This window comes from Notamacropus eugenii, chromosome 3 (assembly GCF_028372415.1).
Source record: "Notamacropus eugenii isolate mMacEug1 chromosome 3, mMacEug1.pri_v2, whole genome shotgun sequence".
NCBI lineage: Eukaryota > Metazoa > Chordata > Mammalia > Diprotodontia > Macropodidae > Notamacropus > Notamacropus eugenii.
Window position 1 is genome coordinate 8,408,652 of NC_092874.1, and position 23,275 is coordinate 8,431,926.

The 23,275-nt window shown below is 36.2% G+C and overlaps 1 protein-coding gene across 5 annotated transcripts in view; it reads right to left on the minus strand.

The window, feature by feature from the left end:
- AGMO (alkylglycerol monooxygenase) overlaps window positions 1-23,275 on the minus strand; it is a 413,111-nt gene that overhangs the window by 187,050 nt on the left and 202,786 nt on the right. For all 5 annotated transcript variants that reach the window (XR_011976493.1, XM_072650817.1, XM_072650818.1 and 2 more), the window contains 4 exons: window positions 17,964-18,029; window positions 17,782-17,861; window positions 14,396-14,530; window positions 12,374-12,490 (listed from right to left, as the gene is read on the minus strand). Coding sequence is in view for 4 of the 5 variants with exons in the window: in XM_072650817.1 (XP_072506918.1) it covers window positions 12,374-12,490; window positions 14,396-14,530; window positions 17,782-17,861; window positions 17,964-18,029 (398 nt within the window). In the remaining variant the exon portion in view is untranslated. The remainder of the gene's footprint in view (window positions 1-12,373; window positions 12,491-14,395; window positions 14,531-17,781; window positions 17,862-17,963; window positions 18,030-23,275) is intronic.

A 23,275-nucleotide genomic window follows, 5' to 3' on the forward strand; every position in this document is an offset into this window, starting at 1 on the left:
ATTGGAGAACGTAGGAATAAAGGGAACTTTCCATAAAATAATAAGCAGTATCTATCTAAAACCTTCAGCAAGCATTATATGCAATGGGGATAAGCTAGATGCATTCCCAATAAGATCAGGGGTGAAACAAGGTTGTCCATTATCACCACTATTATTTAATATGGTACTAGAAATGTTAGCTGTAGCAATTAGACAAGATAAAGATATCCAAATAATTAAAATAGCCAAAGAAGAAACTAAGTTATCACTCTTTGCAGATGATATGATGATTTACCTAGAGAATCCCAGAGATTCAAGTAAAAAATTACTAGAATTAATAAACAACTTTGGCAAAGTTGCAGGGTACAAAATAAACCCACACAAATCTTCTGCATTCCTATATATTAGCAACAAAGTTCCACAGCAAGAGATAGAAAGAGAAATCCCATTTAAAGTTAGGGTAGACAGTATAAAATACTTAGGAGTCTACCTGCCAAAACAAACCCAGGGACTATATGAACACAATTACAAGACACTTTTTGCACAAATAAAGTCAGATTTAAGTAAGTGGAAAAACATTAGTTGCTCATGGATAGGCCGTGCTAATATAATAAAAATGACAATTCTACCCAAATTAATATACTTATTTAGTGCCATACCAATTAAACTATCAGACAATTACTTTCTAGAGCTGGACAAAATAATATCAAAATTCGTTTGGAAAAACAAAAGGTCCAGAATATCAAAGGGACTAATGAAAAGAAATGCTTGGGAAGGTGGCCTAGCGCTACCAGACCTCAAACTGTACTATAAAGCAGCAATTATCAAAACCACTTGGTATTGGCTAAGAAACAGAGAGGTAGACAAGTGGAATAGACTTGGCACTCAAGATGCAGTAGGCAAGGAATATAGCAACCTTCTGTTTGATAAACCCAAGGACCCCAGCTTCTGGGATAAGAACTCATTGTTTGACAAAAATTGCTGGGAAAACTGGATAACAGTGTGGCGGAAATTAGGCATAGACCCATACCTGACACCGTACACAAGAATAAAGTCCAAATGGGTACATGATTTAGGTATAAAGACTGATACCATGAATAAACTGGAGAAGCAAGGAATAGTGTATTTATCAGATCTATGGAGAAGGGAAGAATTCTTTACTAAAGGAGAGATAGAATGCATTATGAAATGCAAAATGGATAACTTTGATTACATTAAACTGAGAAGTTTTTGCACAACCAAACCCAATGCAACCAAAATCCGGAGGGATGTAGTAAATTGGGAAAGAATTTTTACAGCTAAGCTCGGGGATAAAGGCCTCATTTCTAGAATATATAGAGAACTGATCCAAATGTATAATCATACAAGTCATTCCCCAATTGATAAATGGTCAAAGGATATGAACAGGCAATTTTCAGAGGAAGAGGTTAAGGCTATCTATAATCATATGAAAAAATGCTCTAAATCACTATTGGTTAGAGAGATGCAAATCAAAACAACTCTGAGGTACCACATCACACCTATAAGATTGGCAAACATGACAGAACAAGAAAATGATAAATGCTGGAGAGGATGTGGGAAAGTTGGAACACTAATTCATTGTTGGTGGAGCTGCGAGCGCATCCAACCATTCTGGAGAGCAATTTGGAACTATGCCCAAAGGGCTACAAAAATGTGCATACCCTTTGACCCAGCAATATCGCTACTAGGACTATATCCCCAAGAGATCATAAAAATGGGAAAGGGTCCCACATGTACAAAAATATTTATAGCAGCACTCTATGTAGTTGCCAAAAACTGGAAGTCAAGGGGATGTCCATCAATTGGGGAATGGCTGAATAAATTATGGTATATGGATGTAATGGAGTACTATTGTGCCATAAGAAATGATGAACAAGAAGACTTCAGAGAGGCCTGGAAGGACTTATATGACCTGATGCTAAGTGAAAGGAGCAGAACCAGGAGAACTTTATGCACAGCAACAACCACAGTGTGTGAGAGTTTTTTCTGGTAGACTTAGATTTTTGTAATAACACAAGAACTCCTTACCAAGAAAAAAAAAAAATCCCAATGGAGGATCTCAAGGCAAAATGCCTGCCACACTCAGAGAGAGAAATATGGAAGTCACTCACATATTGTAGCAGATCATGTTTGTGTATGTGTTTGTGTATCATGTTCTGATTTGTTATACGATTTCTTTCATTTATCTTAGTCTGACTACATAGCATGACTATAGTGAAAATATACTCAATAGGAAAGTATATGTAGAATCTATACAGAATTGTATGCAGTCGTGGGGAGGGAGGGGGGTAGTGGGGAGTAGGTGGGGAGGGATAAAATCGCAATTGTATGGCAGTGATTGTTAAACATTACAAAATTAAAAAAAAAATCTCTTACATGTCAAAAATATGTAGAGGAAAAACTTGGGGAGTAATTAGAGCAAAATGAGAAAATTACGAAAAGAGAATCAATAACTTGGTAAAAGAGATGCAAAAAGTACTGAAGAAAATAACATCTTAAAAAACAGAATTAACCAAGTGGTAAAAGAAGCATAAAAGCTCATTGAAGAAAATAATTTCTTTGAAAACAGAATTGGGAAGGTAAGTAGGAGCTAATGACTCCATGATCCATTGAGAAATAATAAAATAAAAAGAATGAAAAAGTGGAAGAAAATGTAAACTAATTTATTGGGAAAAACACTAACCTGGAAAATCAATTAAGGAGAAATAATTTTAAAATTATTGGTCTACCAGAAAACCAAAATCAAAAAAGGAGCGTAGCCATTGCTTTTCAAGAAATTATAAAGGAAAAATGCCCTGATATCCTAGAAGGAGACAGTAAAGTGGAAACTGAAAAAATCCAATGATCACTTCCTGAAAGAGATTCCAAAATGAAAAGTCACAGGAATATTATAGCCAAATTCTAGAGCTCCTAGTTCAAGGAGAAAATATTTCAAGCAGCCAAAAACAATTCACATATTGTGTAGAACCATAGTCAGGATAACATTAGATTTAACAGTTACACCATTAAACTGGCAGAAGACTTAAAATATGGTATTCTAAAAAGAAAAGAATCTGAGAACACAATTAAAAATAACCTACTCAGTCAATTGAGTATAATCCTTGGGGGGGGGGGGGGGGAGTTATTTAATGAAATAAAAGACTTGCAAGCATTCCTGATGAAAAGACCAAATCTGAATAGAAAAATTTCCGTTCCAACAGAGGACTAAGAAGAAGCATAAAAAAGTTAAACATGAAAGAGAAATCATGAGGTGTTATTCAATAAGGTAAAACTAATAACTTTCTTATATGGCAAGATGATACTTGTTACTCCTAAGAATTTTACAATTATTATGGCAATTAGAACAGGTATATATAGGCGGAGGGTATAGTTATAACTTGACTACAATGAGATGATTTAAAATAAATCATAAATGAGCACCCTAAGGAAAAAAATCCTGAGGACTAGATGGATTTATAAGTAAATTCCATTAAATATTTAAAGAAAAACATACTCAAATGCTATATAATCATATAAACTATTTGGAAAAATAGACAAAGAGGGAGTCCTACCAAATTAATTTCATCATATACAAATATGGTGCTGATAACTAAACAAGCAAGATAAAAAACAGATATACAAAACTGTAGACCAACTTGTCTAAAGAATATTAATGCAAAAAAAAATAAATCGAATGCAGGCAAGTAGATTATAACATATATTACAAAGATCATACACTATGACCCGGTTGTATTTATATGTGTAATGCAGAGCTGATTCCATGCTAGGAAATCTATCAGCATAATTAACTGTATCAATAACAAAAACAACAAAAAAATCACATGAATATATCGACAGATGCAGAAAAAACTTTAGATAAAATACTACACCGATTCCTATTTAAAAGCACTAGAAAGTATAAAAATAGAGCTTTTCCAAAAAAAGAAGTAGTATCTCTCTAAAACTATCAGTAATTATTATGAGTAATAGAGATAGCATATAATAAGTAAAGGAGAAGCCTTCCCAGTGAGATCCGGAGTGAAGCAAGGATGCTTATTACCACCACTATTAGTCATTATTCTACTAGAAATGTTAGCTATAGTAGTAAGAGAAGAAAAAAATAAAGGAATTAGAATAGGCAATGAAAAAACAAAAGTATCACTCTTTGCAGATGACATGATGGTATTCTTAGAGAATCCTAGAGAATCAACTAAAAAAAGTTGAAATAATTAACAATTTTAGCAAAGTTGCAGAATTTAAAATAAACCTTCATAAATCATCAGTATTTCCATTTGTCACTAACAAGATCTAATGGAGATAGAAAATAAAATTCCTTTAAAATAACTATAGACAATATAAAGTACTTAGGGGAATACCTGCCAAGACAAACCCAGTAACTATATGAACGCAATTATGAAGCACTTTTTACATAAATTCGGATCTAAATGACTGAAGAAACATTAGTTGATCATGGGTAGGCAAGTCAATATAATAAAAATGATAATTCCACCTAAATTATGGTACGTATTCAGAGACAGACAAAATGACCAAAAAATTTTTATACAACCTGATAAAGTAATAACAAAATTCATCCAAAGAAGAAAAGGATAATAATATCAAGGGAATTAGAGAAAACAAATATGCAGGAATATGACCTCACAGTGCTAGGTCTCAAACTATATTAAAAAGAGGTAATCATCAAAAGAATCTGGTACCAGCTAAAAAAAAGAATGCTGGATCAGAGGAATAGATTATTTATACAATATACAATAGTAAATGATCATAGTAATCTATTGTTTGATATGTCCAAAGATCCAAGCTTTTTAGACAAGAACTCACCATCTGACAAAAATTGGTTGGATAACTAAAAAGGCTAAAACTAGGTATGGACTAATATCTCACAAAGTATTCCAAGATAAGATCAAAATGGGTATATGACTTAAATATAAAAACCAGGGGAGGATTTATTTTCCCTGCTTCATCTGTGGATAAGGAAATAACTTGTGAACAAACAAAAGAGAGAAAACATTATAGGATGTAGAGCGGATAATTTTTATTACATTAAAATAAAAAAAAAATAAATCTCTCCAAGAATAGAAAGAAAGTAGGAAACTGATGGGGAGGGGAGGATTTTAACAAATTTCTCTGATAAAGTCTTCATTTTTCAAATATGTAGAAAACTGAACAAATTTTTAAGATGTCTCATCCATTTATTGACAAATTGTCAAAGGATATGAACAAGTAGTTATCAGAAAAATAAATCAAAGGTATCTATAGACATATAGAAATGATTCAAGTCACTGCTGATTAGAGACTTGGGTATTAAAATATATTTTGGCACCATTGTCTAATATGACAGAAAAAAAATGTTGGATGGAATGTAGAAAAATTGGGACACTGATGAATAGTTGGAGTTGTGAACTGATCTAACCATTCTGGTGAGAAATTTGGAATTTTTCCCATTGGACTACAAAATTCTTCATACCCTTTGACACAGAAATGCCACAACTAGGTCTGTACAACAAAAGAAATCAAAAGAAAACGGACCTATATGTGTAAAATTATTTATAGACCCTCTTTTTGTGGTAGCAAAAAACTAGAAATTTTAATGATGCCCTTCAATTGGAGAATGGATGAATAAGTTGTGGTTTATGCTTGTGATAGAATGCTCTTGTACTATAAGAAATAATGAGTAGCATGGTTTCAGAAAAACCTGGAAAGACTTATATGAACTGCTGCAAAGTGAAGTGAGCAGAACCAAAAAAACATGGTACACAGGACCAGAAATATTGTATGATCACCAACTATGAATAATTTAGGTATTCCAAGAAATACATTATGAAAAGAAAACCACAAAATAAAACAAAACAAAGTTACATGTATAGTCATGTAAAATATATTTCCATATTATTCTTGTTGCAAAAGAAAACAGAAATATAATAAAACAATAGAAATATATGAAATAAATCAGTTCTGAAGGACTTAGGAAAAAAAAGTCACTCACTTTCAGAGAAAGAATTGAGAAAGTCCGAATGTAAGTCAAAACATACATTAAAAAATATTTGTTTTTCTTGGGTTTTGTCTGTTCCTTTTGCAATAAGGCTAATATGGAAATATGTTTTGCATAACTGCACATCTATAATCAATGAAAAATTTCTTCCCTTTTTGAGGAGTATGGAAGCAATCAGTGGAGGAGAAATATTATTTGGAACTCATTTTTCTAAATTGTTTTTGCAAGTAAATGAGAATTTAGATAGATATAAAAGATACTCTACTTACTTTTTAAAAATTTTATGTAAACATAGTCCAGTTACCCAAATCCAGTAAAAAAAAAAAAAGACAAAGAAAAAATAGACTAATCTTACATATAAATACTGGCTTAAAATTTAAATGATACCATTTTCATAGACTACAGCAATAAATTTGAAATACACTTTAGAACTTTGATTTCTAATCATAAAATAAGTGTGGTTCAACATTGGGAGTACAATTAGCACAATCAATTATGAAAACAACAAGAATACATAATTGAGTGGATTAAGAAAAGTTTTTTTTTTTTAAGAAAACAATCATTTCTTTTTTAAATAACTCTTAAGTGTGTAAGAAGGAAATTGAGTTTCTTCTATATGATTACTTGTATGTATGTAAAGTCAAGTAATAGTGTTATTTTCAATTCTGAAAGAAAATAATCTTCTCTATGATAAACATGGGTAAAACATACTTCACTATTTTTAGATACAATTCTAGAAATGTTAACTCTAATAATAAGAGATGAAAATACAATTACAGTTGTAAACAGTAAGTAGGAGACCATATTATTCCTATTTGCAGATGACATATAGCAATAATTTCAAAAACTCTAGAAAACCATTGTTGTTGTCAATGTTGGTTCTGCTGCTGCTAATGATAATGATGATGATGATGAGGAGGAGGAGGAGGATTATGATGAGGATGATGATGATGATGATGATGATGATTAACTTCAGGATAATTACTGAGTACAAAATAATCTCACAAATTAGCAAAAACAAAAGCCAGACTCCAGCAATGTTTTGCAACGAATTTGAGTACCCCACTCAACGTTTATGTCCTCAAAGCACATCAGCACTTGGCATTTCTCCTGGTCCATCTAGTTACTTGGCTTTTTATGGCATCTTTTGTGGCAGTGTGAACCCCAGGGAAGGGGAGATGATCTTGAGGTGAGTGTACTTTGCATAAGTATAATGTGCTTGTATGGTCATTCTTAGAAATGCACCTAAGGCCCTCAAATCCACGGATAAGTTCAACTCCCTAGACTTTTCTTTAAAAGAGGGGAGGGGAAAAAGGCCTAGTCTAGCACCAAGGATGTAAATTTCCATTCTGGTTGTACGTGCGTGCGTGCATGCGTGTGTGCGTGTGTGCGTGTGTGTGTGTGTGTGTGTGTGTTTGGCTCAGGGACTTTTATTTAGAACATCTGGGAGAACTTGCTACCACACTCATCTGCACACCATGCCAAGGTCCTTTCATGGCACAGAGGGGTGGGAGCCTCAGGGCCTGAGAATCAGAACCATTTGTCCCAGCTCCTCTTTCAGCTTTAGCCAAACATCCCAATTGTTAATGCTTGGACATTCTCATCTGCTGAGATTGTGAAGGAACAGATTAGCAAGAGATTTTTAAAGTGAATGATGATGGAGGTTGTGCTAATGATGCCCCACTCAGAGCATTTGGTGTCAGGCCTCATTCTACAGCCAAGATGACTAAAGGGTTGGCTAGTACTTCCTGTAATCATGGAATGGGAGACTCAGAAATTTAGAACTAGGAAAGACATAAAGACTATCTTGTTCAGTTCTCTCCCCATTTTTGCAGGTAAGGAAACTGGTGCCCAGAGGGGAGGAATGTTTTTTCCAAAGTCATACAATAAAGGAATAGGGATTTGAACCCAAGACTGCAGAGCCAATACTTATTTCACTGTACTATCCAGCATCCTGCATTGGTCAGAGAGGTGTCACTGTTGGGAAAGTCTTGGCTGTGGTGAAAAACCTTCTTGGATTCAAATTTCATCACTCATGGAGGAAATAAACGACAGGTTGCATATGTAAAGTGTGACATCATCAAGCATTTAAAAAATTGCAACAATCATAAACACAGAAGACCTTCCTAAATGTGATTCTTAAGCACTTCAAGGAGTTCAGCCTGCTTATCCACAAAGGAAAAACAAACTTAAAAATAAGTGGATGAAAATTGCCTTTACTACGGACCATGAAAGGCGTTTGAATAGACACCCAATGGAATTTATTCTAAAAGTTAGTAATATAGACACTGAATATGGAAAATGAGTCAGACACAGCATTGAATAAAAAGAGGATAATATAGAAGTAGCCTTTGGGCAATCACAATGTTCTCTTAATAACCCCATCCTTCAGCCTGAAAATAAAGACTTGTCTTTTTCATACCAGTCTTTCAGTGACCCTGCATGTCTCTGTGGTAGGGGATCATAGATCTGGAGTAGGGAAGGAAGCACTGAAGACCTGAATCAGGAGAACATAGAGAGGGTAATGCACAGATGAATTGTGGGTATGTGTAGGCTGCAACACACTGCTTAATTGTACAAGATAGTTGATATAAAGGATGTTATAAGACACATGTATAACTAGGAGGAAAAAAAAAAGATCGTTCACACAAGAGGAAGAAATACCATCAATCCATTGACATCCACACCAATTGGCAAATGAATTGATTATTAATTCATGAAATTATGAAACAGGGGAAGGCACACCCAGTTCACTGAGAACTCAAGAAAGACAATGATTGACAGTGGGAAAAAAGGCTGCAATACCACTTCAATAAGGCATAAAGATGAGAAGCCACAGATTAGAGTCAGAAACCCAGACAGCATAAACTCAATGGAGATGGAAGAGGGCTTAAGGGCAGGAGTTGGAGGTCTCATTTTTATAGGGTTTGGGGGAAAATCAGACCAACTCCTTTCCGGGCCACCTTGGGGTGAGTGCATTAACATATCCAAATCATCTCAAAATTATCAGCATTTTTGATATTCTGGTAGTCTGGAATTGTAGAGGTCAAGTTAATCTGGAATTTACAAAGCATAGGACTAGAATCCTGATAGCAGCACCTAGGTGACTTCTGCTGATTCAGCAATATTACCAGGATGTGAATTTTAGTTAATATATAATACAGTTTGCAAACTGTTCTCTGATCTTTGGGATGCTTTGTATAGAACTTCCAGATTCCCCTTAGTAATCTTATTTCCTGTTGTTGTACCTTTGCAGTGACTTCTTATAAATTTACACTACTGATTAAAATTTGAGGAGGTGGTTAGGGTGAACAGAACAAGACACAATTTTAACACAGAAAAGAATATGAGAATGACCTGTAGAAACATAGCTAGATATCCTGAGGCAACTTTATGTGAGGACATGGAGGAGACTCACATGAATGAGACAGCCACAAATGGTTCACAATCTTCATTGTTAAAAAGAATGGCTAAATAGATGAGACTGTAGAACTATTGGAATGTCAAAGTAAGAGTAATGAGAGAGTGGAAGTGTCCTTAGGGGATAGAGCTGGCTGCGGAGACAGGAAGACCTTGATCCAAGTCCTATCTATGTGTTCCTAGGCAAATAATTCCCTTCATTTCCTGGTACCCCAGGTAGCTGCCTAAAGCTCTACTTCATAAATGAACTCCTGACCTATAGGTAGTTCTTTATACTAATGAAATCTCTGAAATTAAAGACGACAGATAGACAACCAAGAGGTACATTGATGCTTAGAAAATAATAAAATACTCAGAGAAAGACTAGGTGTAATAGCGGGGAGGAACATGGATGAACATCACCCGGGATGGGTTGGAAAGGGGGGTGGTTTTGGACCATTTGCACTCATCACATTAATGAAATCATGGACATATTAAAGTATCAGAGAGATGACTGAAATAAGAAGAAAATTGATTTAATCATGAGAAATTTTCTTAGAAAAAACATACATTTCCATGTAGTATAACCTCAAGATTGTTTTTCCAATGTGGAATACAATGACTAGAGCATTTTTCACTCCAGTAAATGGGAGATAAAGTGGTCATTTTTTCCTATGACTCAGCATTTCTTCAAATGTATCCCAAGTAACCTTTCTAGCAGATGTGAAGGGAGTGTGAACACAAGGGTTTTATTTAAGTTTGGGGTAAAAGCAAAACAAAACAGACAAAATGGATTGCTATTGTACGCACAGTCATAATTTTTTTTAAGTTGACAACATGTAAATGTGCATACATGTATTTTGCCAAATAGCCTTGAAGCAAAAATTGGTCTCAATAACATTCTGTCATCAAAAAACTCTAAGGAATCTTCCCATCATTCAGAATGTAAAAGCAACCAGAATTCCTTGTTTCCTGATGACATCAGATACACCAATTTATTTGAGTTGATAGTTTATTCATAAAATATGTTTTTCTCTGTTCACATATTTGTTTTGAGAACAAAATTTAATACTTCTCATTTTGAATGTGAAGATTCTTCATAGTACCTCAGTCCCATGGTAGCTACAACCCTAGATTTGAATTCAAGAAGACCAGAGATTCATAATTCTCCAAATCAAGGGGTCATAGACTATCATCTATAAATGATCTATAAACTATAATAACAGCAATTCAATATCCGTGATTTTCTTTGTCCTTTTTCTTTCCAGAGAAAAGTTCCCATTGATTTTGCCAGACCGCCACCAAGAGGGTCCATGAGATCCAAGCTAAGAAGCTCAGGTCCAAATGTTGAACTTCATCCAAGAATATTCTTCTTTTCCTTTCCCTCCTTTGTTATCTTATCAACACTCCCCACTTCTAACCTATGACACATGTCTGTATTTCTGGGCCCACCTACTTGTCTGAGACCCAGTTTTCTGTTGTTGCGGCTGTTCTTTTGTTTTAATTTCCAGTTGTCTGCTGAACCTCTTGACTCAGTGTTCCACTGACACTTTAATCTCATCAATTCTCAAACCCATCTTCTTTATTTCTTTTACTCTTAATGGTCCCACCATTCCTGGTCAATCAACCTTGGATTCATTTTTGACCCATCCTTCTTCTGTCAACACCCATACAATTATTCCTTATATTCTATGAATTCCCTTTCAATATAATTCTCCTTCATCTCCTCTCACTTTAGGTTCACTGTTCTAGCTAAGATATCACCGTCTCTTGCCTGGATTGGTGCATTGGTGTCATTTAACATTATTTCCATCCTCACAGCTCCTTTTTCTTCAATTTCACTTGGCACCACGCACCACTGCCAGAGGAATCTTGCAAAAGAATTCCTCTCTTATGGTCAGATCCCTGATCAAAAATGTCTTTTTTTTCCATTTCCTGTAGCAGTCCAAACTCCATTGTCTAGGGTTTAAGACCTCCACTGCTTGAGTCAAGCTTACTTTTCTAGACCCACTGCTCCTGTGAGCTCAAAATGGTGCATGCTCTATCCTGGTGTTTTTTTCTTCTTACCTTTTACTTTCATCCTAAAGCAGAATAACTTTACAACTCTGCTGACTTAATGCTTCCCCTATTTTCATGGGACTTTAGAGACCATCTAGTCCAAATTCTTCATTTGACAAGAGAAAAAAAAATGCCACTCAAGGAAGTTAAGACTAGTATCACACAGCTAATAAGTGTAAAGAATCAGGATTTGAACCCAGATCTTCCAAATTCCACGTCACACAAGCCATGCACTGAGCCAACTGCCATCTTCTCTGTGGCACCTTCATGATGACTCCCAGACAGGAATAATTTATTTCTCCTTCAAACTGGTTTTTCTTCTCTTACTGTGTTTTTCATATGAAATTTGTATTGTGATCGTTTGTAGCCATGTTTTCTCTCCTGGATGAATTTGTAAGTTGCCCATGGGCCCTTTCCGTAGCCTTCCTCACAGCTACCATGGAATCCAAAGAAATAAGGGTGGGACACAATGATAGTGAACCTTTCTGCAAATATTTCTTGATGGAAATAATATGAATCTACTCCTTTAATGAAGGTACAAAGAGTAAAAAGGATATAAAGTACTTCTCCAAAAAATGTTTTATTCCCTATTTTGGAACTTGGTTCTGCCCAATCCCAAAGGCATTTTCTAGTCATCAGTTATGCCTAAGCTAACTAATTTATAAAACTTTCTAAGATACCATTGGACATGGGCCCTTCCCAGCAACTACCCCTGATGACATATCCTAATCAGTGTTTTAGGGATTCTGTGTGAATTGAATTCAAATCCCTCAACATGAGTTTTTTTCCAAAGTTGACTTAGACTCTTCCTGGAATGAATTAAATTGGGGTGATTGACCTGATATAATGAGAGAGCATGTCTCCGCTGGAAAATAGGGGACTAGATCATACACCTCATAGTTAGCTAGACATAGGAGAATTACTTACGCCTTTGTCAGCAAATGTGTCCTCATAAAAACCAAGCATAAGAGCAAACTGCACAAGAGCATACAGCTGGAGTGAGCCAGACACATGGGTGGCATAAGGGACTTCTTTTCCTGTGACCTATGGCAAGGAGAGAAATGTCCTTGTGGTCAGCTAACCCCATCTTTGGTAATAAAGTGATGCTTTACAGGTCCTCACCAAAAAAGACAGGGCCGTGAATAATAGTACTGTAATTGTGGCCCCTTTATTCCCCTGTCCCCCCAAATAATTCCTACTTAGAATGATTTTTAGGTGTTAGAAGTTCTAGTCTAATTTGAACACAACCACAACAAATGGAGAGACACTAAGTCTCTGCTTCAGGCTAGTAACATCTCTGGACTTATCAGACAGACCTCTGCCTGCTCCAGACTCCTGTCTGCCATCTCCCTTCCCTACTTCCTCTCAGGGATTAGAGGTCAAAGGTTAGCAGTGCCAAGAATGTTAGATTTAAACTATTTTAGGAACAGTTCCACCATTCTCCCAGTATGATTCCCCTTGAAGAGGGAAGGTTATCCTATCCCTCTCCTCAAACTAAGGTTATTTCTGGTCACAAGAAGTCTTAACTATCAACCACTGTCAAGTGTCTCAGTCCCTATAGTCATAAAACATGAGGGCTGCAACTTAGCTGACATGACCAGTGCTGTTCAGCTCTATCAGGTTGGTTACTGATAGATTTCACGTTAAAGATAATAAAAATCACCAAAGAACAGTGCAGAAGCTGATCCTGATCATAAAAATGAATGAGCAACGGATGACCATGGTCATTTAGGCCTTTTCCTAACCCATTGATACCAACATAATGGAGAACTCTAGAATTACACAAAACAGAAGGTGGGATAATCAGGTACCACCAAGAAGATGAATGAAGGCAACAGAGGCAGAATTCATCCATGGTAACTAGGACAGCTGCATTTGGGTAGGCATAAAAGCCTGAAAACATGAGCAGTCATCTCAAATGGAAATCATGTCCAGATTTTTTAAAATTGCTACAATTTGATCAAGACACTAAATCTTCCAGCCTAAATGGTGAGCCTTGCTTTTCATTAGTCTGTATTGGCCTTTGCTGTGACTAATTTCTGATCTTTACCCTTTTGCCAATACAGACACAACCCTTTTTCTCCTTGCTCTCTCTTCTATCCACTCCAGCAGAGTCTCCTGACTAAAAGGCTACTCCATATCTCTAATCCTCTCAGAAGAGGGAAACCTCTTCCTCCTCTATTCAGCCCTATCATCTCTCCCTATGTTAAGGAGCTGCTAACCAGGCCCACAGACCTTACTCAAGTCCCAACTTTGCTGTTCTCCAACCCTGACCCTACCAGTGGTTGGGAGGTAGAAAATCATCAAACTGGACAATTAATTGGGACTGAGTAATCAACCATCCTAGATGAAACAGTCCTTACAGTGAATTAATTTTCACTGGGTTATATAATCATTGTCTACTCTCCTGAGTAACGTAGCAATTACTAAACTCTTTTTGTGGTACCGGAGCGAAAATAGGTAACTGATTTACAAAGAATATTCCTATCCTACTCTCAAAAAAGCAAATGTTAGCCCCTTGAAGGCAGGGACTTTTTACTATCATCTTCATATTTTCAGTGTCTAACAAGCATAGCCATCAGATTAAGAAATACTTGTTCATTAAATGGCACTTGCATCTGCAACATTGCTTATTTCTTCCACGGAGAGTTAGACTAGAATTCCTAGGGAGCTCTCCATCAGGATTGTTTGGTTTTATATTGCCCTTAATTTTCTTTATACAAAAAAGCACTCATAACATTCAGGGAAAAAATGCTCAAGATTTGGTAAATTCTTTATATCAATGTGGAAAGGGAAGGAGGCACAATCAGAAAATCCATTCCCCCCTTTCCTTAATTCCCCTATTTTCAAAGTCTCCATGTTGCTTGTCTCCAATTTATAGTAAATAGGCTCCTGTAGAGTTGAAAATTGCTGTGAGAAAGTAAATCAGGATGTGGGAATTCTCCTTACCTCAGGGATTTCCTCAAGAAGACCAAGCCTAGGTTTGCCAGGACTCCATCCTGGTCCTTTGAATAGGACAGACAACTTGTTCCAGAACCCAGGTGTGATCCAAAATGTAGTCCAAATATAATGCAAGTGATGAAACTGTGGAGGAAGGGGAAGTATTGCTTACTTTTTTTTTCCTCCTAGGTGAGGAAAAGTTTAAATAAATATGTAACCAAAGCATTATATTTCCTTTCACTATTACATGGAATTTGGGGTGAATGGTTCTTTCCCTTAAAGCCTTTTGACCACACCAATAAATTAAGCAGTTGAACATCAAGTGCCTTTGAGGGGAAACTTTTTGAATGAAACAATATGCATGTTTGGGGAAGTATTTTTTAATGAATCCCAATTGTATTTTCTACATTGCTTCTCCAGCTCAAAATTATTTTCCTGATTATAAGAAAAGAGCAGAGAAATTTAAGAAACCATTGTAGTGGAAAATCTTTTTCAGGAGATACCACTTCCAGAAGTATCAGCTAGAGGATTATACTCTGGGTTTCCATTTCTAATGACAAAATGTATTTTCTGTGCTCTTGTCCATGCGAATGTTGGAAATGAGTAGTGGTGGTGGTTATGGAGCAATTAGGTAGCAAAGTGGATAGAGTGCTGGGCCGGAAGTTAGGAAGAGTCATCTTCCTGAGTTCAAATATGACTTCAAACAGTTTGGTCAAGTCACTTAACCCCGTTTGCCTCAGTTTCTTCATCTTCAAAATTAGCTGGAGAAGGAAATGGTAAAGCACTCTAGTATCTTTGCCAAGAAAACCCCAAAGGGGATCAGGAAGAGTCAGACAAAACTGAACAAATGAACAACAGATAATACACCTCTTTAAACATTATTTGCCAAAATTTGATGCTTTTATTAAATGGTCAAATTTTTAGGCAACACAGTTTTTGAAATGTTGTCCAGTGGAAAACCAAGTCTACAAAGTCCCAATGGCAGCTTAGGACACACTACTGCAATCCAAGTAATCTTTTACAGATACTTAGAAAATTATGAGAAACTTGAGACTGCTTCACTCCATGTTAGCTATACTTGAGGCCATAAGTAACTGACAACCTAAAACTGTTCGTCTTCGATGTTTTATTGACAGAGTCAAAGGAAGAAATCTCAAACAACTAAGGAAGTAGAACACAGATGCATGGATGAGGGAACTATTGGAGATTATCAACTTGGAGGGAAAGAGTGAGAAGGGCAGTGTGCCCTAAGCATAAGTGGAGAAAAGATGGGCATCACTGCAATTAACAGGGAGAATAAACATGTTAAAGAGATATTGGAAGGAGGGCATTTCATCTGGAATGTTAGAAATATAAAGTGGCTCAAGAGTGAAAGAGAATAAAACATCTAGGAGCTGAATACAAATAAAGCAGAATATTTTTTGTAAAAGGAAAGTGACTACACTGTGTTGGGCACGCTCAGAAACTCAGAAGTCCTGTGTTAGCCTTCTTGGGAGCCGTCGAAGTGCACCCGAGTACCATTCCTGTCCCAGAGTAAATACTTCCTAAATATATGAGGAATGGGGGAGTGGAATTAAGGAAATAAAGAAAGAGTGGAGACATGGGACAAAGGAGAAGGAAAGGAAAGAAAAGAAGAAAGGAGAAAGCACATTGGATGAATATGGGGGGAAGTAGATAAGAATTTGAGGCATATATTATAGTAGGCAATGACTAACATGTTGACTATTTGAATCAAAATGTAGCCCACCCTTGAGAAATCAACAGAGGTCCTCCTTCTTTAAACTTTATCTGGTAACCTAGTTTACAATGAACCTTGCTTTCTCTGAACAGCCATTGAATGAATAATCAATATGATATATCTCAATAAACTGCTAAAACTAGTGAGGGCATGCTCATTACACTGAGTAGGAAAGAGAGGTCAAGAGCTTCCTTCAGTACAGAGAGATAGAGATACTTCCAAATACATTCTCACATCTCTATATCTATGTGTGTATATGTATGCTTATTTCAGATGTTATTTGCATTATTGGAGGATGTGAGTTAAAAGGAGTTCCACTGCCTTAATCTGTATCTCCTTGATCTAAAAGTCCCTTTGGACTCTCCAGTTTTAAGATCATTTCCAAAAAATAGTATTGTTGGTCAACTATCTTTATTTCCAAATGTTTCCCTCACTGTCTGTGAACTAAATGGTACATATAAGATCCTTGAGCTGAACTTCAGATCCTCCTCTTTTTTTATGTGACCAAGGAAAATGTAACTGGCACAGCCAAACGCATCTATCTAACAGATGGAATTTCAAAGTCAACCAGCAGTCTTACTCTTATCTAAACCCTCTTTGAATTGTAATTGTTTGACATTTGACCTTAAGTAAATGTGGTTACTGGCCCCACTAGCCTTCTTAAGTTAGAATATAAGCTTATGTCAATGAGGAATTGATTCAGAAATTGTCTTTTTCATTCCCAGAATCCAGAACAGTGTCTGACATATAGCAGTTGAGTTCTTTTCCAGTTACATCTGCCTCTTTGTGAGCCCAGTTCGGTTTTGTTGGCAAAGATACTGGAGCAGTTTGTCATTTCCTTCTCCAGTTCATTTTTTTTCAGATCAGAAAACTAAGATAAAGTTAAATGACTTGCCCAAGGTCATGCATTTAATAAGTGTCTTAGGTCAGATTTGAACTCAGGAAGATGAGTCTTCTTGATTCCAGACCCAGCACTCTCTCCTCTGTGCCACCTAGTTACCCCATCTGATATATAATAGGGATTTAATAAAAGCTTTTTGATTGATTCAAATGCTTGATTAGTTTAAAATGTACCAGGGTGCAGGAATCCATGCAAGATAGACTTTTTTTTAAACATGGGATATTACAGATGTTTTCCAATGAACAGAGGCTCTATCATAACTGATATCTGATAAATACCTGTTAAATCTCTTGGATTTTTATATTTAAGGCAGCAATGTATAGAAAAGAAAACAATCCTCAGAGACAAGAAATATGGGATTCAGGCAATGACTGTGATGCATACTGGCCCTCATATTTCACCATGGAAAGTCATGGAACCTCCTCTTTTCCACTCACTGTCTCCCCATCTGTCTGCATCTCTGTCTGTCTGTCTCTGTCTCCCCCTTGAGTCTCTGTCTCTGTCTCTGTCTTTGTCTCTCTGTGTCTGTGTCTGTATCTGTCTCTGTCAGTCTCTCTCTCTGTCTCTCCGTCTCTCTCTCTGTCCCTCTGTCTGTCTGTCTGTCTGTCTCTCTCTCTTTGTCTGTCTCTCTCTCTCTCTCTCACACACACACACACACACACACACACACACACACAGAGTAGGCAATAAATGATTGTTTGATTTGACTTGGCTGTATTTGACCTATTCCCCAAGAATGAAAGAAATTAGTCATACCTGTACTTTGAGAGGTTCAAAGGTGTTAATGGGGTGGGTGAGGCCATATGACACCTTTTCATTTTCTGCTTCAAATGTTCCTGAAAGAGATATTTAATGAGCAACACTTAAAAAGCCATTCATTTCTGTTATGCTAATAAGAACATGAATTTGCTTGATGGATTTCCATTAATGCTACTTACCAAAAATTCTATCCCAAATAATAAGGGTGCCAGCAAAATTTTTGTCTATGCAATAACGATTTCTGCCTAAAAGACAAAAACAGAAAAGAGAAAAGGCAAAAATTGTCACCAAAGAACCAAGAACGAAATTAAAATATTGAACCAGCTGCTAGTCTGGCCTTGTTGAATAATATCAAGACTTCAGAAATACCATGGCTTTTCTGGGGCTGTTGTCTCACTAAAAAAAATGTACTAAAAACAAATCCTTACAATGATTCCATTTGTGACTGTTGGATTTACGAAGTGTTTTCCCCACAGTAACTCAGTAACAACTCTTAATGCAAATAACAACTTCCTCTTAGACTTGAGTAAGGGAAACCGAGGTTCAGAGAAATTATATGACTTGCCCAGGGTCACACAACTAAGAAGTGTCTGACTTAGATCTTTCAATTCCCATACTGTTTCTGCTTACTACACTGAATTTCTATTGAAAATATATTGACCCATGATTTCTTATCTCTATTTTTTTCTTTCTATTTAAGTCTTATTAGATTATTGTGTAACTTTGTTTCTTTGATTTTTTTCAGAAATGTTTAAATGCTTAGGAATTTCTTTAAAAGTAAAAGTTCATCTTTGCTGGAATGTGAATTGAAAATAAGACGTAGTCCTATCGATTTTTGTCCTTCATGCTTGAAGAGAACTAAAATATCTTTACTATATTGGGGTCAAAGTACAGTGCAGCTGACTGTGGCTGTTTCGGACCAATATGAGCTTGAAAGGCTTTATCCTAGCTTGGGCAGAAATAGTCCATGTGAACATTTGGAGTGGAGATGTCTCTAAATATGCACATCTCATATTTCTTTTGAGTCACTTGCAATTCTGCTTTGATCATGCAGCACAGTGCCTTCTTTGATGTGGGCAATGTTGTGCCAGTGTCTCCCATGTCTCACCATTGATTCCAAAGCTCTTTAGAGAGACCTTGAGAGTGTCCTTGTACCACTTCTTCAAAAAAAAAGCTTACTTTTTATTATTTCATTTACAAAATACTTGCTTATTAAATTTAACCAGTTATCTTTTTTAAAATTAATTTCTTCATTTTTAGTTTTCAACACTCAGTTTTATATGATTTTGAGTTCTAAATTCCCTCCTTTCCCAAAATGACGTGCAATAGGCTATACATCTATAATCATATTAAACATATTTCCACATTATTCATGTTTTGAAAGAAAAATCAGAGCAAAAGGGGAAAATTATGAGAAAGAAAAAAAAGAGAAAAAAGAGAAAATATTGTGCTTTGATCTGCATTCAGACTCAACAGTTCTTTCTCTGGATGTGGATAGCATTTTCCATCATGAGTCTTTTGAAACTGTCATTCCATTAATGAGATCATTTCGTTGCTGAGAAGAGTTATGTCTTTCAAAGTTGTTCATCACACGATGTTGCTCTTACTGTGTACAATGTTCTGGTTCTGTTCACTTCACTCAGCATCAGTTTATGTAGGTCTTTCCAGGGTTTTTTTTTTTTTCTGAAATCCACCTGTCTGGTACATTATCTTGTCATGTGATCTTCAAAATCTTCCTAAGACAATTCAAATGGATGGTGATGGCATAATGTCCAGGTTTAACAGACATACAACCATGTGGTTAGCACAGCAGCTCTGTAGATCTTCAGTTTGTTAGGCAGCCTAATACCTCTTTTCTTTCACACTTTTCTTCGGAGCCTCCAAAATATTGAGCTCATGTTGGTAATGTGTGTGTCAACTTCATCATCTATGTGTACACCCCTGAAAAGCACACTGCCAAGAAAACGGAATTCACTCACAGCATTCAATATTTCTCTATTAGTTGTCACTGATGGTTCCACCTATGGATGGTGCAGTGCTGGCTGGTGGAGAACCTCCTTATTCTTGGTATTAGATAGACAGATAGATGGATAGATACACGTATGTATGCACGTATATGTACACATACGTGTATGAACATACGTACGTACATACACATGCATGTGCACATCGTATACATACGCACATAAACATATGTGCATATACATATACACAAATATATATACATATGTGTATGCATGCATGTACATGTGCATAGAAATATGTGTAAATATCTCTATATACTCATACATATACATACATGTACATACACACATGTGCATGTATGTGTGTGTGTGTTTGTGAATGTATATATTTGCATCTCAGCCTCAGAGATTGTTTTGGGTCCATAATCATCAGCAAACAAAAAGTTCTTAGAGAGAGATGGACCATCCTGCTGTAAACCCTATGGAGTTCTCGTTTTTCATTGAGCAGCTTCTAAACTTCTACATCATTTTTTTTCTTTTCTTTTTTTTTTTTTTTAAAAAAAAAACTATGCTCCAATCTGTATTCAGACACTACCAGTTCTTTGCCTGGGCATGGATAACATTTTTCACCCTAAGTCCTTCAGATTTACCTTAGATCATTGTATTGCTGGGAATAGCTAAATCATTCACAGCTCATCATCTCACAATATTGTTGTTACTTTGTACACAGTGCATTTCACTTTGCATCAGCTCATGTGAGTCTTTTCAGGTTTTTCTGAGAGCATCCTGCTCAACATTGCTTATAGTACAATAGTATTTCATCACATGTAGCACAATTTGTTTAGCTATTCTCCATTTGATGGGCATTCTCCCAATTTCCAACTACTTTTTTATGCTTCTCTTGAGTCTTGTGAAGACTCAAATCAAGTTTTCTATTCAGCTTTGGTCTTTTCATCAAGCATACTTGAAAGTCCTCTATTTCACTGAATGTCAATTTTACCCCTGAAGGATTATACTCAGTTATACTGGGTAGGTAGGTGATTTTTCATTGTAATCCTAATCCTTTTCCCTTCAGTATATTATATTCCAAGTCCTCTGATCCTGTAATGTAGAAGTTGCTAAATCCTGTGTTATCCTGACTGTGGTTCCATGATATTTAAATTATTTCTTTCTGGCTGTTTGCAATATTCTCTCCTTGATGTGGGAGCTCTGGAATTTGGTTACAATATTCTTGGGAGTCTTCATTTTGGAATCTCTTTCAGGAGGTAATTGGTGGATTCTTTCCATTTCCATTTTCCATTTCCATTATTCCATTTTAGAATATAAGGGCAGTTTGCTTTGATAATTTCTTGAAAGATACTGTGTAGGCTTTTTTTTTTTTTTTGGTTATGACTTTCAAGTAGTCTGATAATTTTTAAATTATCTCTCCTGGATCTATTTTCCAAGTTGGTTGAGTTTCCAATGAGATATTTCATGTTATCTTTTATTTTTTCATTCTTTTGGTTTTGTTTTATTGTTTCGTGATTTCTCATGAAGTTATTAACTTCCATTTGCTTAATTCTAAGTTTTAAGTAATTATTTTCTTCAGTGAGCTTTTGTACCTCCTTTTCCATTTGACCAATTCTACTTTTTTTTTTTGTTGTTGGATTATGGCTTTTAATCCACTCTGCTATCCGTCTCCGTTTTATGGGAGAGTTCATTCCATTCACATTCACAGTTATGATTACAATCTGTGTATTTCCCTCCAACCTCTTTCCCACCATTTGTGCTTTTAGCTCTCCCGTCTCCCTTCCCCTCCTCAATAGTATTCACTTTTCTCCCCCTCCTCCTGCAGCCTTCCCCTCCTTCTTTTAGCCCCCCTCCCTTTTACTCCTCTTTACTTTTATTGCTTCTTTCCTCCCTTTTAGCCACCCTCCCCTTTCTTCCCCCTTCCCCTCCTACTACCTATAGAGCTAGTTAGGATTATCTTCTTAAGATTATTGTTCCCTCCTTTGAACAAATCAGATGAGAGTACCTCTCAAACAATGCTCATCTCCCTCCCCTCCTTCCCTCTACTATAGTTTTGCACTTCTTCCTGTGATATAATTTGCCATTTTCTGCTTCCCCCTTTCCACACCTCCTATTACAACCCCTTCTCATACTTAAATCATATTTTTGACATGACATCATTTACTTTATGCCCGTTCCCTCTACATATATGCTTTTTATCGTAATAGCTGCACAGTTCTCAAGATTAACAGGTATCATCTTCCCTTATAGGGAGGTAAACAGTTTGCCCTAATTGAGTAGCAAGTTTTTGTTTTTGTTTTTTCCCCTCTCTTTACCTTTTTATGATTCTCTGGAGACCTGCATTTGAAGATCAAATTGTCTATTGAGTTCTGGTGTTTTGGTCAGGAAGCTCTGGAAATCCCTTATTTCGTTGAATGACTTTCTCCTTGCCTGAAATGTTATGCTGAACTTTGCTGGGTAGTTGATCCTTGGTTGAAGTCCCAACTCCTTTGCCTTACGGAATATTGGGTTCCAATTCTTTCGATCTTTTAATGTAGAAGCTGCAAGGTCCTGTGTGATCCTGACTGTGTGTCCTTGATAGTTGAATTGTTTCTTTCTGGCTGCTTGCAGTATTTTCTCCTTCACTTGATAGCTCTGGAATTTGGCAACTATATTTCTTGGGGTTTTGAGTTTGGGATCCCTTTTGGGAGGGGAACAGTGGATTCTTTCGATGACTATTTTGCCCTCTGAGCCTAGTACTTCTGGGCAGTTTTCCTTGATGATTTCCTGGAAGATATTGTCCAGACTCTTTTCTTCATCATGGGTTTCTGGCAGGCCAATAATTCTTAGATTTTCTCTCCTGGATCTATTTTCCAGGTCAGTTGTTTTTCCAATTAAATATTTTACATTTTCTTCTATCTTTTCATTCTTTAGATGTTGTTTGACTGATTCTTGTTGCCTCATTGAGTCATTAGTTTCTACTTGCCCAATTCTAATCTTCATCGTATTGTTTTCTTCAGTTAGCTTTTGCATCTCCTTTTCCATCTGACCAATTTTTCCCTTTAAGGAGCTATTTTCTCCATTTAATTTTTGTACTTCTTTTTCCATTCGACCAATTTTCCCAGTTAGGTTTTGGGTTTCCTTTTCCATCTGATCAATTTTCCCAATTAGGTTTTGGGTTTCCTTTTCCGTTTGATTAACTCTTCCTTTTAGGGAATTATTCTCTCCAGTTAATTTTTGAACTTCCTTTTCCATTTGTTCAATTTTCTTTTTCAGAGTGATATTCTCATCAGTGAATTCTTTTTTTATAATTTTAAAATCATTGGCCAGTTTTTCTTTTATATCCTTCTTCAGATGTTCCAGGTAATCTAGTTGTGCTTGCGAGAAATTCATAGTCCCATCTGAGGTTTCAGATGGAAGTACAGTCTCAGCTCTGACCTCTTTGGTGTTTGTGTTTTGGTTCGTATCCCCATAGAAAGATTCTATGGTTTTTTCACTTTTCGTCTGCTTTTTCCGATTCATGATGTTGGCTGAGTGTT